Source organism: Ochotona curzoniae, unplaced genomic scaffold (assembly GCF_017591425.1).
Source record: "Ochotona curzoniae isolate NIBS_2020 unplaced genomic scaffold, NIBS_Ocur_1.0 contig_4612, whole genome shotgun sequence".
Classification (NCBI taxonomy): Eukaryota; Metazoa; Chordata; class Mammalia; order Lagomorpha; family Ochotonidae; genus Ochotona; species Ochotona curzoniae.
This window is the reverse complement of record NW_024466343.1, coordinates 7,803,639-7,818,942: the sequence shown is the minus strand read 5'-3', so window position 1 is coordinate 7,818,942 and position 15,304 is coordinate 7,803,639. Positions and strand designations below refer to the sequence as shown.

At 39.2% G+C, this 15,304-nt stretch overlaps 1 protein-coding gene across 7 annotated transcripts in view; it reads left to right on the top strand.

Moving 5' to 3' along the window:
* ZZZ3 (zinc finger ZZ-type containing 3) overlaps positions 1-15,304 on the top strand; it is a 74,922-nt gene that overhangs the window by 45,072 nt on the left and 14,546 nt on the right. For 6 of the 7 annotated variants that reach the window (XM_040987299.1, XM_040987306.1, XM_040987301.1 and 3 more), the window contains 3 exons: positions 13,184-13,322; positions 14,158-14,305; positions 14,390-14,505. In XM_040987299.1, coding sequence (XP_040843233.1) covers positions 13,184-13,322; positions 14,158-14,305; positions 14,390-14,505 — 403 coding nt within the window. The remainder of the gene's footprint in view (positions 1-13,183; positions 13,323-14,157; positions 14,306-14,389; positions 14,506-15,304) is intronic. The other variant, XM_040987305.1, reaches the window with a different exon arrangement.

The window sequence follows — 15,304 nt, the reverse complement described above, 5'->3', positions numbered from 1 at the left end:
ATATTCAGCGACTAAGCCAGTTTGTGGTAAGTTTTACTTGAAGAAATCTGTAGGTGTTTAAGTACATTCACTTATATTTTTTAGTGCCATGTCACTAATTGGTATGTGTATTACTGGAAGATCTTAGTTGAGCTACAGAAATAAAAAATAATTTCCTTTTTTAAAAAAAAGATTTATTTACTTTTAAAAAGGCATATCTGTAGAGAGTGAGCTTCTATCCCCTGATTCACTCTCTAAGTGGCCACATCCAATGAAGCGGATGGCTGGAGCCAGGATTCAGGAATTGTATCCAGGTCTCCCACATGATTGGCAGGAGTCCAGAACTTGGACTGTCTTCCACTGCCTTCCAAGTCACATTAGTAGGGAGCTGGATCAGAAGTGGAGCAGCAGGGGCTTGCTCTTATATGTTCAGAAAGGTGTTATGTGTCCTATACATTGGAGTTAGTGCTGGTAACTGCTCATTTTCTGTTGCATTATTGTGGCATTCAGTTAAGGGCCCTTTAATATTTCTGTGTGCTCATAGTGGATTACAGAATGTATCATAAAAGATCCTAGCATCTACTTTTTTTAAAGACTTATTTTCAAAGATTTAAAAAAAAATATTGGAAAGTCAGATATACAGAAAGGAGGAGAGACAGAAAGAATTTCCATGCCTTTATTGACTCTCTAAGCAGCCTCAATGGCTGGAGCTGAGCCGATCTGAAGCCTGGAGCCTCCTTCGGCTCTCCCAGGTAGGTGCAGGGAGCCAAGGTTTTTGGGCTCAACTGAATGGGAAGCCGGGGACACCCGGATACGAACTTGAGCCCATATGGGACCCTGCATGTACAAGGTGAGGACTTTCGCCAATGGGCTACCATGCAGGGCCCCTAGCTTCTTCATTTTAAAAACAGTTATTTATATTTATGTAAGAGTTGGTGAGTTTCTGCTAGGTTAGGGCTGGCTGGGCTGAAGCTGTCAGTTCGGAACTAGGTCTCTGCATTAATGAGAGGAACACATTGAGCTGAGCAATAACGTCCAGAGCCAAGAACTCAGTCCAGTTCAAGTCTTCTAACTCTTGCACATCAGGGGCAAGAACCTAATTACTGGAGCCATTATTGCTGCCATCTAGGTCTGCATTGGCCGGAAGCTGATATTTAGACTTGAAGCTGGAAATTGAGCCTAAGTATTCCCTTATGGGAGGTAAGCAGCTTAAAAGTAGGCTAAATACCTACTCACAATAATGTTTGAAGTTTTAATTGATATTCAGTATTGGTAAAATGTCTATATATGGGATGCACCCTTTTTAGTATAATAAGTAGAAGTAGTACTCTTTGTATTTGTTGATAGGGGACCAGGAAGCATGTTTGTTAAATAATGAAGATTAAGAGACCAGAGAAATGTCCTTGATGGGATATCTTCTTTTTTTCTGATAAGTGAAAGCTTATTTTTTATTTTAATATATTTCAAAGGTGTATTTTTATTGGAAAGGTGGATTTACAGAGGAGAGAGAAAGATTGCATTTGTTGGTTCATTCCCCAAATAGCTGCAACAGTCAGGGTCGAGCTAACCTAATCTAAACCTAGGAACCCAGGAGCTTCTTTCAGATTTCTCAAGGGTCCCAAGGCTTTGGGATATGTGCCACTCCTTTCTCAGGCTACAAACAGGGAGCTCTATGGGAAGTGGAACAGCTTGGACATGAACTGGTGCCCCTGTTCAATCACAGCACTTGCATGGGGAGGATTTAGCTAATTGAGTGATCACACCATGCCCTAATTTTATTTTTAAAAAATCCTTTTGGGTCCTGCACGGTAGCCTAGTGTTTAAGGCCCTCACCATGCATATGCTGGGATTCCATATGGGCACAGGTTCATGGTCTGGCTGCTTTACTTGCCATCTAGCTCCGTGCTGGTGGCCTGGGAAGGCAGTAAAGGATGGCTCAAAGCCTTGGGATCCTGCAGCCACGAGGGGAAACCCTGGAGAAACTCCTGTCTCCTGGCTTCAGATCGGCTCACGGCCCCTTGGGGAGTGAATTGGTGGACAGAATATCATTCTCTCTTTCTCTTCTCTCTGTATATCTGACTTACAATATGAATCTTTAAAAAAAATTCCTTGACCTATGCTTTTTTCCTCATAGTTGTATTACATCCTGAGAAGTGATCCAGTTTGTTCTTCAGTCTTTACTCAGCTAGATATTCTAAATATTTTTTTTTTTTTAAGATTTATTTTTATTATTTTTTATTGGAAAGGCGGATATACAGAGAGGAGAGACAGAGAGGAAGATCTTCCATCCAATGATTCACTCCCCAAGTGAGCCGCAACGGGCCGATACTATGCCGATCCGAAGCCAGGAGCCTCTTCCGGGTCTCCCACGCGGGTGCAGGGTCCCAAAGCCTTGGGCCGTCCTTGACTGCTTTCCTGGGCCACAGGCAGGGAGCTGGAAGGGAAGCGGGGCTGCCGGGATTAGAACCGGCGCCCATATGGGATCCCGGGCGTGCAAGGCGAGGACTTAACCACTTGCGCCACCGCGCCGGGCCCTCAGCTAGATATTCTAAGTAAAACTTCTCTTACTCCTAGCTGAAATGTTTGTGGTAAAGATAGTTTGTGGGTATATGTATATTTAAGAAGGAGAATAGCAGTGAACCATGAATTTCTATTGCTATAGCAAGGTCAGAGCATTTATTACATTTATTTTAAGTTTATTCTGTGGTTTGATTTAAAGAATAACTCAGTGCAAATGAAAACAAGCTTCTCAAGACATTACAATTTTGATTATATTTTTGGACATGAAAGAGTTATCCTTGTATTTTGTTTCATTGCAATTTTTGAGGTTAATACTCAAGATCAAGAAGTTATCAGCATCTCGATGCCTTTTTTTTTTTTTTTGGAGGTGTATTTATTTTTGTTGGACTGGCAGATGTACGGAGAGGAGAGACGGGAAGACCTGTCCACTGGTTCACTCTCTAAGTGGCCCCAGTGACTGGAGCCAATCTGATCTGAAGCTAGGAGCCTGGATCTTCTCCCTGGTTTCCCATGTGGGTGCAGGGTCCCAAGGCTTTGAACCGTGTTCCACTGCCTTCCCAGGCCACAGGCAGGGAGTTAGACGGAAGTGAACAGCTGGGACATGACCTGGGGTTCAGATGGAATCCCAGTGGTTGCAAGGTGAGGATTTAGCCAATAGGCTATTGCGTTGGGCCCAATTATCAGATACTTTGTGGGAAAGTATTTATATATTTATTTGAAAGGATTAGAGACAGTGAGAAGAGACAGTTGTTGCATCCTCTGTTTACTCCCCAGATATCTCCATATATAAGCCTGGGTCAAGCCAACTCTGAGCCAGAAGCCAGGTGCTTTATTCTGGTTTCCCACCTGGGTTGCAGGGGCCCAGATACTTAGCGTTTCTTCTTCTGCTTTCCCAGATACATTAGGGAACTTGATTGGAAGCAGAGGAGCCAGGTTGCAGACTGACACTCTGATATGGGATGCTGGTTGTAAGCTGTGGATTAATGTGCTGCACCACAGCTCAAGCTCTCCTCAGATATTTTACATAATTTATATATACGACACATTCTGTTAATATTGACTTCTTAGCATAGTTTTCTCTTATGTGAAATATGGAAAGTACCTAATACTCTGATTTTTAAGTTATTCATTTTTATTTGAAAGGCAGATTTCCAGAAAGATTTTACTCTCCCAGATGGCTGCAATAGCTGGAATTGAGCTGATCTTGAGCCAGAAGTTAAGAGCTTCTTCCAGATCTCCCATGTAGATGCAGGGTGCCAAAGCCTTGGCCATCCTCTGCTGCTTTCCCAGGACATAGGCAGAAAGCTGGATGGGATGTGAAGCAGGCGGGATGTGAACCTGTGCCCAGATAGAGAATTAACTAATTGATCCATCATATTGATCCCATGATATCTATTTTTAAAATCTGTTTTCAGTTGATAAAGTAGTGTATGTTATGTTTGTTGTCCAACATGTTTTCAAGTGTATATATATTGTAGAATAGGCAAATTGAACTACTTAACATATGCATTACCTCACATACTCATTTTTTTTTGTTTGAGGTGACAATGCTTAGGATTTGTCTGCGCTTGTCAGGTGTATGTGATTATGAACTATACTCGCTGTCGTACATCAGACCCATGAACTTACTCTTCTGACTAAAATGGCCTTTGACCCAGCATGTCCCCCAACACTTCCATTACTCTAGTCTCATTCATTATCCCTGGTAACCACCCTTCTGTTTTGTTTCTATGAGTGAAGCCTTTTCAGATTTCGGAATAGTTGTGTGTACATGAGGTATCTTGTGGTTGAGATCCAAGGCTAAATAGCAAATTAATGTATGTTTTTTAAGCAGTTTGTGCATGTAGCCTAAGGATAATTTTATACAGTATTGTTTTAAGTGCCTGTGTTTTGATTGTGAATTTTCACGTGAGTTCAGTTGTGATATTTTGTGCTTCTGTCATGGAAATGCTAAATTTGATTTTGGGGAATTTTAGGTTTTTACTTTTTTTCTTTTTTAAAGATTTATTTTAGTTTTATTGGAAAATCGGATTTACAGAGCGAAGGAGAGACAGAAAGATCTTCCATCTGCTTGTTCACTTCCTAAAAGTAGCCACAATGGGTACATCTGAGCTGAGCCAAGCTGATCTGAAGCCAGGAACTAGGAGTTTCTTCTGGGTCTCCCAATTGTGTACAGGGTCCCAAGGCTTTAAGCTGTATGGGAAGTGGAACAGCTGGGATCTGAACTGGTGCCCATATGTTATCCAGAATGTGCAGGGCGAGTACGTTAGCTAATGGGTTATCGTGCTGGGCCCAGATTTTCTCTTTTTAGATTAGAACTGTTCAGCTTATATGTGATCATGCAGTATTGCAGTGTATCACTTAGATGACTAGTTTCCTTTTTGAAAACGTAGTGGTAGAAGCTGGAGTTGTGTGTTATGCTGCTGCCTCTGGCACTGTCATCCCATTCAGGTAATGATTTGAATCCAGCCCAGGCTATTAAAGTTATTTGGTAAGTGAACCGTTGGAAGGAAGATCTTTCTGTCTTTCTCTCCTTTCCTTCACCCCTTGCTGTGTGTATGTAAGTAAATCATTGCCTTTCAAATATTTAAAAAACCAAAACTGAATAGTATTTTGTTGTGTATATATGCTATTATTTTATCAGTTGTTAGAAGCTTAGATTGCTCTTAAAAATGTTATAGTATGTGGGTGAGTGCAGGTACCTCTTTACAAACTAATTTAATTTCCCTCAATATGTATGTACTCAGGAGTAGAATTGATAATGTTACTAAAATGAGAAGTCTCATGGTTTTTTTGTAATGACTGAAATAATATTTCCACGAACAGTGTGCTTGATTTCCCTTCTTTAACATGCGTTTTGACTTATTGATAACAATTATCTTGTTTTAAATATTTCATATATTTAAAAGGCAAATTGCCTTTTATGATTTATGATTACAACTTCATTTTATTTAAAAGGAATGATTGCAGGAGAGAAGGAGACAGATCCCTTCTCTCTGTAGGTTTACTCCCGAATGGTTCCCGTTGCTTGGGCTGAACAGGGCTCTCCTGTTGGGGCAGGGACCCAACTTAGGCTGTCTTCCAGTTCCGTCCAGGTGCATTAGCAGAGAGCTGGATTGGAATGTTGATTTTATTTCCTGCACCTGTATTGAATTTAATAGTTCTAAGCTTGATGAAGTCTAGAATTTCTTGCTTAAGATCATGTACTCTGCCCACAGATTTAGTTAACCTCTTTATAGGTTGCGTGCCTTTGCTTTTTCTATTCTAATTGATTTGGCTAGGAATTCTGTTACTAGATTGAACAGCAGGGCTGAGGGTGGATATCTTTGTCTTATTGTTGATTTTAGAAGAAAACCTTTTCAGCTTTTTACTGTTGGATATGATATTAGTTGGAGCTTTTGAAGTACATTTCCTTCTATACATACTGTGTTTAAAGGGTGCTGGATTTTGTCATGCTTTTTCTGCATTTGGTAAGAAGTGTAAATGGCTTGTGTCCTACATTATGATAATGTGTATCACATAGATTTGCATATGTTAAACCATCTTGACATTCTTGGGATAAATCCACTTGGTCGTGTGAAATGATCTTTTTAATATGTTGGATTTGCTTATCTAGTGTTTCGTTGAGGGTTTTTATGTCTATAAACATGAAGAAGGTTGGCTGATAATTTTCTTTCATAGTGATATTGCCTGGATTTTCCTGCAAGCCTCATAGAATGAGTTGGAAGTATTCCCTCTTTAATTTTTGGATGAGTTTGACAAAGATTGTGTTATTTCCTTAATGTTTAATTAAATTAAACTGTGATGCCATCAAGTCCTCGGCATTTCATTGACAGGCTTTTAAAATTTATAATTCCTACAAAAATACTGCTGATTTTTTTTTTTACAAAAACACACAAACTTTTTTATTGAGTATGTTTTCATATTGATTTTTTTTATAGCAAGACCATCTAAGAGAATTGTTCTGTAGTGTCTGAAGTGTGTCTGTGTATCCATGTAATTAAAAGAGACTGGTGTTAGAAACAGGAGGTGTAGGAGCATGCTTAAATGTAAAGTGAACTAATACCAGCACTTCCTTGCTAAAGTATTTCAAGCTTTAACTGAAATGTAATTATATTTAAATGTAAAGAGGTGTTCTTCCAGGTTAGAGATCCACAGAATGAGTGGGAGATGCTCCACTTGTCTATTCCACAAAGCCTACCAAAAATATTAATCTCTTATACATTGCACATGAATCTGTGTCTTGATTTGTCATGGTTTTAAAGATTTATTTTTATTATTTTTTTTTTATTGGAAAGGTGGATATACAGAGAGGAGAGACAGAGAGGAAGATCTTCCGTCTGATGATTCACTCCCCAATTGAGCTCAACGTCCCATACTATGCCGGTCCGAAGCCAACAGCCTCTTCCGGGTCTCCCACGCGGGTGCAGGGTCCCAAAGCCTTGGGCTGTCCTCGACTGCTTTCCCGGGCCACAGGCAGGGAGCTTGAAGGGAAGCGGGGCTGCTGGGTTGGGATAGAACCGGCGCCCATATGGGATTCCAGGCATGCAGGGCGAGGACCTTAATCACTGCGCCACCGCACTGGGCCTTGTCATGGTTTTAAAAATTAGCTCATATTTTTAAAAATGTTGTTGCATTTATACATTTTCTTTGTCTTTTAATATTTAGTAATTTTATCCATCTCAACTGTGAATAGCAAATATTTTAATAATACTGGTAATTTGTAATGAATTTTTTTTTATTAAAATGATCATTGCATTGATCTTTTTTGGCTTAAGTACACCTTGGAATCATTTTGAATGTTTAAAAATACTGAAATGCCTAACCTCTGTCCCCAGAACAACTGATTTGCTCTGTGGCACCTAAGTCACCTCTGCCACACTGTTTGTTAAAAAGATCTCTAAGTGATTCTAGCATTCAACAAAATTTTGGATTTAAAAAGATATTTGGTATATTTTAAGATTTATCTATTTGAAAGACAGTGTTAGAGAGAAAGAAGAAAAAGGTTCTCTATTGTGGGTCGTGCCCTAAGTGGCCACAGATGCCCGTGTTGGGCCACGCTGAAGCAAGAATCTTAGAGCTCTATCCAGGTCTCTTATGTCGGTGGTCAGGAGGGGCTCATGCATTTGGGCCATCTTCCAGTGCTTTCCCAGATACATTAGCAGCATGCTGGATCAGAATCGGTAGCTGGCATTTGAACCTGCACACTGAAACAGGATACTGGGTGTTGTAGGCAATGGTTTAACCTGCTGTGGCTCAACCCATCTATACTACAGAGCACGATACAAGAGAGAGTGAAGGTTTTATTGGTTTTTTAATTAAAGGTTACTATGTTAATTCAAGGTAGTATTGGAGCTGCGCGAGAGTAGGACACAAATCTTATGAGCATGTTGTTTTTTTTTTTCCGGGGAGGGGGGGGCCGGGGTGCGCAGTGTTGGGGGCAGTACGGTGATGTGTATACACACATGTCTCTCTGGGAGGTTTGGCTGGGGGGTGATTACATTCGCAACAAAGGTGAATAAGGGCAGGTGCAAAGCCAACGTCGGGAATACTTGGGAAGAAAGTTGAAGACTTGAGGGGCCAATAGTAATCTAGTTTGTAAAGATGGATTTGTTTAATAGTTTATGTTAAAAAGGGGGGAACAGGGGGGGGGGGGGGCGGGTGGGGAGATGAGCTGGGGTTGGAGCGCGGTGGGGATAGGATGGATAAAAAGGTGAGAAATTTGGGGAATTAATGGAGTTAAATAAGTGGAGATGTAATGAATCTGGAAAGGAGGGGGAAGGGTTTATGATGGAAATTTAGGAGGTAAAGATATAATAGGGAGGGGGGGTAAAGTTTGTGATAATGAGGATGTTGAGGATTGTATGGTAAGAAGATAGTGGTAGTTGATATTATTTGAGGAAGAGAGAGAGCAAGATAGGGTGTGAAAAGGGAAGTGTTTTTGGTTTTTGGGTATGTGAGAGAGCGAGCTACAGAGAGTAGTCGGGAGGCAATGGGGGTATGTTGGTGTGTGATTCTATCTCGTGTGGTGGCGAGAGTTTGGTGTTTGGTTATATCTGTTTTGTATATATATAAAATGGATACTGAGTGGGTTTTGAGGGTATGGTGTGTTGGAATTGTTTGATAGGGTGGTAGGGTGGAGAGTGAGATGGGTGAGGTGGGGGTTAGTGAGTGTAGTGGAGTGGTGGAGATATATTGTTGGTTAAATTGGATGGTGTATGGGGGTGTTTGTAGTGTTAATATATAATGTGGAGGTTGTGTTTTGTGGGGTGTGGGTTTGGGGTGTTAGTTGTAATGGGGGGTTAAAGGGTGGGGTTTTTGTTTTGTATTTGAATATTGGAAGATTTATTGAGGGGTGAAGTGTGGAAAGTGGATTTTGTTATTTGTGGGTAGTTTTTTGGGAGGGGGGGTTTGTGGGGTTTGTAAGTTGAGGGGAAGGTTTATTGTTTTTGGGAAGTGGGGGGTGAGTGAATGGGAAAGTGATGAGTTCACTTTTTAATAGTGTGGTGTGGGGTATGGGTTAAGGGGTTTTATATCGGTGGACTGCGTATACCATAGTATACCATTATGATTAAGTATACATTTGAGTTGTTATTAGATTAGTGTTGTAATGAATATGTTTTATACCATATATATTCATAAGTAAGGTATCGGGTGGCTTATGTGCATCTGATTGCTTAGTTCCAAACCGAAATTTTCTAGTGCAGTTTGAGAGTGCTGTTTACTTACTGTGTTTCTATGCTCCAGGAATAGCCCTCAGGATCCCATCAAGACTGGGGTGGTTCTTAGATTCAACAGCTCGTGGGCCCTAGAATCCACATATTAAAAACAAAACAAAACAAAACCGAGTAGTTACCTATTTATTTTTTTAAAGATTTATTTTTACTATTTATTTATTGGAAAGGCGGATATACAGAGAGGAGAGACAGAGAGGAAGATCTTCCATCCGATGATTCACTCCCCAAGTGAGCGCAACGTCCGATACTATGCCAATCCGAAGCCAGGAGCCTCTTCCGGGTCTCCCACGCAGGTGCAGGGTCCCAAAGCTTTGGGCCGTCCTCGACTGCTTTCCCAGGCCACAAGCAGGGAGCTGGAAGGGAAGCAGGGCTGCCGGGATTAGAACCGGCGCCCATATGGGATCCCGGGCGTGCAAGGTGAGGACCTTAATCACTGTGCCAAGGCGCCGGGCCCAGTTACCTATTTATTTACTTAGAAGAATAGCAGATCTCTCTATTCTGCTGGTTCACTCCAAGTGGTTGCAGCATCCAGTAATTTGACCAGGCTGAATGCCTGCACCAAGAATTCCGTCATCTTTTGCATCAGTTGCAAGGGCCTAAGCCCTTTGCCTCCTTACCCCGTGCATTAGCAGGAAGTTGGATTGGAAGTGAAACACTTGGGACTGAACCTAGCTCCAATATGGGATGCTGGCATTGTAAGCAGTGGTCCAACCTCATGTACCACTGCTCTGGCCCTTTAGATTACAACTTTGATCTGCAAAGTTAAATAGTCAAAGGATATGCTGAGCCTGTAAATCCTGCCTTCAGGATCAGTACATTGCTGTGGGGCAAAAAGGTCCCCAAAGCATGTTTTATCTTTCTGGTTGCTGTCCTCTCACAGATCTTGACCTTACAGCATTCCCAATTTTGTTAGTGCTTTTGATTGAAAACCTTTAAATTTAACTTATTGGTTGTCTTTATCTGTTTTGTCTTGTCTTTATTTTTTGGAAGAGGAAATTTGCCCCAATGTGTTTTCAGTTTTAATTTTTATATGTAGAAAATGCTTTTATTTGCTTCATTTTCAAAGAATCATGCTCAATTTTTTGTAGTTTCCTAATCCCTTTAGATTTTCAAGTTCTTTTTGTCTTGCTTTCTTGTATGTGTGATGTGTGACGATTTCAGATTGAGCTGTTTAATTTTTTTTGGAAAAATTACTAAATGGGTTATCTTTGAGTCAAAGGACGAAGATATATTCCTCCAAAAATTTTTAACTTTGTGTCTAGGTGTATGTTGCTGGAAAGCATGATGAGCAGGACCACTGTCTTGTATTTCATTAATCAAGGCCAGGGTTACTACACAACAAATTGGGCAACTGTTTATGACACCACCATCCTATGACTGCCAGTTAGAGTCCTGGCTGCTCCACTTCCAATCCCACTTCCTGCCAATGCACCTGCAAAGGCAGTAGTTACTGGACCTGAGTTCTTGTTTTCATTTGCATTCAGTTCTTGCTTTGACCTTTTTCTTAGAGTAGCTAAAGAAATGCATTCATTCTTGTCTCGTTACTTCCTCCTTTTTTCAGTGTGTTTAATCAAACTGTTTTCATAGGGGAATCATGGTGTTCTTTTCTAATTACAAAGTATTATAAGGAACTTATTGCTGTTTATTAAGGACAGTGTAAAGCATAGCAAAACTTAAAGAATTTTAAAGTTTACAAAGCAACAACTGTGAAGAAGTAATGAACAATTGGTTACCATTTACCACAAACTCAGTTTCCTCTACTTTTTCATGTTTTGTATTAGTATTTGTTGTCTAATTTTTATAATTCTGTTCTCATAGCTGTTCATTAAATCTTGCAGTAATATTTTGCTTTAGCTTCTTGGCTGAATATTCTTAGGGTCTTTAAACAATCCTAACAAATAGTGGACTTTTTTCCTCGCTCCTGACAATAAAAATACATCTGTTTTCCCGAATGTAAATTTTTGCAAGCCTCAGCTAATGTCCTTATATTTTAGTGTGTATTAGAATGTTGAAAGTTTAATAAAATTTGGTTTTTAAAAGATGCATTATGTATTAGAAAAGGAAGATGAGAGAGAGATACTCCATGTGCTAGTTCATTCCCCCAAATGATTGCCAGGTTGAAGCCAGGAGTCCAAAACTTCCTTCAGGTCTCCCATAAGGTTGGCTGGTATAAGTAATGGGCCATTATCCCCCTTTTGAGGCTCATTGGTAGGATGCTGGAGTGGAAGCTGACTTGAACCAGCACTCCAGTATGTAATGTGGTCATCCCAAGACAGGACTTGACCCATTGCACCATAATACCCAACCCACCCTAAAGTAACTTTTAAAGTGACTTTGAAATGTGCAGCCTTTTAACAGGGATAGAGACAATCTAAAGTCTTTGGTTGTGTTCAGCTAGCAGGGTGCAAATTCAGGAAGTTAATACTGCAGAGAAAGAGCTTCTACCATCCAGCTTACTGTCTTTATGCTCTGATTGAGCTTTGGGTGAATCTGTTTAATAGAGACAGGGAGGCAAGGTTTCCATACTACTTCATATTCTGCAAAGCAAAACAATGTTAGGGAATCCTAACATATTCAGGACTGACTTAGTACAACCGTAGCTTTCATTTCAGAATTCTAGCTGTGAAGTAAAGCATTTCACGCTTGGGAGTGGTCTTAATATTCAGTGTTAACACCTTTGCCTTAATTTTAAAATGTTTCATCAAAGATGAGTTAATATAAACTTCAAACATCATGTTTTAGGCTGTGGACTAAGAAAGTTATAATAGAACAGCATATAGTGACTGCACTATGGCTCTGAGTCTCAAAACTGCATTGTTACAGCTTTTATTTCTACAAGTTTGCAAACTTCTGAACTTCGATGATTCGGTATACTTTAAAAAATTTTTCATTCAGTATATTTTTGATTGCACAGAAATCAACCCGTTCTGTCCATTCAAAAAATACTTGTTGTGTGTATGCTAAGAAGTGTGTTGCACGTAGGCTAAACAAAATGGTTAACTGATTTATTTACCATTATGGAGTTTGTAGTCTAGTGGAATATTAAAATTTATTTGAAGTCGTCAAGTAATTGCTTTCTTGATACTCAAAGGACTCAAATCACTTTATATTAAAGTAAACTTGGAGTGACGTTTTGTTCTCATGAAATGTATTTGGCTACTTGGGACTTTTGCCCTGAATACACATATATTCGTGTGTGTGTGTATTCAGGGTTGCACACTCACATGCGTGCACAAACGTGAAATTTCAGGATAAGGAGAGGCAGTTGATTTGTCTGGGTGGTAGAATGTTTTAATTGTGATTGGTGAATTCTTGCAGACAGAAGTAAAAATATCTTTGTGGTCTTATCTATAAATGCTTAATACTTACGAATGAAGTATTTTCTCCATCTTAAATGCACAGGATAATTTATAACAGACTCCTTGATGGGAAAATTAATTTTTAAAATGGGACTATAAGAGAGCAAAGGAGAATCATGAGACCTTCTTTCATGGTTGTGTTGTAGGTCAGGGTCCTGAAAGATCTGGTCATAAAAAATGGTCATAAAATCCCTTATTCCAACAGAGTGCCAGAGTGATTGAATTTGGTGGCTTCTAGTGTTAAAGTCCTATGATTTATTAATATTTTTAATCCAACAGTTTCATAATGACTTTAATTGCTGGAAAGTCAAGATGCTTTTTTTTTTTTTTTTTTTTTTTTTTTTTGATACTTGTTCGAGAATTCAACACTTAAGATGGGAAAAGAAGGCATTGTTTTCTCTGGTGCATTCTGATGAAGTACATCTTAACTCAGGATGACCTCATTTATTCCCAATAACATATTTTACTAAATTCTTTTAGGTAACTGTAAAAAGACCTTGTGATTTAGTAGGTCCTGGTTTGAACTCAGCTTTTGTTTATTGTTCTTATTAGAAAGTTTTAGTAAGCTATTTTTCTTTGTCTCTGTAGCTATCAGAGACTGTTACAGACGATTGCTGTACTTGAGGCTCAGCGTTCGCAAGCAGTCCAAGACCTTGAAAGTTTAGGCAAACACCAGAGAGAAGCACTAAAAAATCCCATTGGATTTGTGGAAAAACTTCAGAAGAAGGTATAGATTGCTTTTAAAGACTGTTAAGATTTATTCGTTAATGAAATAATTTATTTGTGTGGGTATATAGTGTTTTAGGAAGCATTCATTTACTCCCCTTTCTGTGATTAACTATCCTGTAAAGGCAGCAGATCCCCTTCCGTACCCATCAAATAAATGTGCAGAAAAGAAGGCAGTGAAAGGTATTTTTGGGATATTTGAATGGAAACTACTTAAACATATGTTTGTTTTTTGTCATTTTTCCCAGCTTATTCTGTTAGCCTCTCTTTTTTGAGTATGTTCTTTTTTTTTTTTTTTTTTTTAATAAAGCAAGATTAGTAAGCTAAAAAATAAGTAATGAAGGATATAAAGCTTTTTTGCCTGGTGGGGTGGGGGATTTACATTTGCACATCAGCGTATTGAGAGAGAAAATGGTTAACATTTTACTTGGTGTGGTATTCAATTGGTCCTTCTATTATTTTAGTAATAAATCATAGTCATGCAGCTACGTTTAAAATTCTGTGTTCTTAGTCTTATTGTCACATATTTCATATGCTGCAGTTAAACTTTTTGTTTTGGAGTATATGTTAAGTATGTTACTGATATACTACATCGTGTTTGCATACTTCAGATTTATTGTCTAAAAGTAATGTTTGCATTTTGCCACATTTAAAAAAATTTTATTATATTTAGAATTTAATGTTTTATTTGTCTCAATTTTCTCTTGGCTTCAAACAGTAAATTGAAATGTTTAGTTGCTGCTTATTTGATTTGATGTCATCTGAAAATTTGATTATAGTTGATTGTTTTTTAAATTAAATTTAGGCTGTCACTTGGATTTTGTTCTCTTTTTTAGGCTGATATAGGGCTTCCGTATCCACAGAGAGTTGTTCAGTTGCCTGAGATTGTATGGGACCAGTATACAAATAGCCTTGGGAATTTTGAAAGAGAATTTAAAAATCGTAAAAGGCACACTAGGAGAGTTAAACTAGTTTTTGATAAAGGTAAGAAATCATGCAAAAAATTTAAATGGAGAAATATCTGACAATGTTTTACTGGTGTGATTCCATATATGGTCATGTTTTTAGTAGGTTTACCTGCTAGACCAAAAAGTCCTTTAGATCCCAAGAAGGATGGAGAATCTCTTTCATACTCTATGTTGCCTCTGAGTGATGGTCCAGAAGGCTCAAGCAGTCGTCCTCAGGTGAGCAGTATGAAATGTGAGAGTAGGAAAACTTGTGTGAAATGTTTTAATGCTTTAAAAGTGAAAACTTGTAATGAATTGTTTTGAATATACTACAGCTTTGTGTTTTTTAAAATTAAGGCACTTTTTCACAAGGACATTGAAATTAGGAGAAACTTATGTTATAGTCTTTAGGTTATTGTTTCCTCTAATAGTAAGTGCAATTAATATTAGTTGTGTTGTAGGGTTGTTGTGAGGATTAAATGGGTAGATACGTTTAATGTTCCTACTCCAGTTTTGACACATGGTACTGACCCTTAAAGTAATAATGACTCACTGTAGTGGAATGTTAACTAGCCTTTTAGCTTAAACCTGTAACCATTACATGAACCTTGTCAGACATGTTCATTACTATTTTTAAAAAGATTTTATGTATTTGAGAGTCAGAGATACAGAGAGAGAGAGAGAAAGAGAGAGAAAGCTCTCATTGACAGGTTCACTTCCAAAATAGTTGTATCTGTTGGGAGGGCTGGGCCAAGCCGACCAAGAGCCAGGAAATCCTTTGCAGTGCCCCATGTGAACTCTAGGAGCACTCTTGGGAGGTCTCCCAGTGCTTTCCCAGGAGCTTCACCAGGGAGTTGGATCAGAGGCAGAAAGGTTGGGCTGGCGCTAATACTTTGCCTATTTGCACTGGCACCCCATGTGGGCACTAGTTCATGTTCTGGTTGCTTTACTTAATCCCCAACTTCCTGCGTATGGCCTAGGAAAGCAGGGAAGGATGGCCTAAGTCAGTTGGCCCCTGCACTCACGTGAGATATGT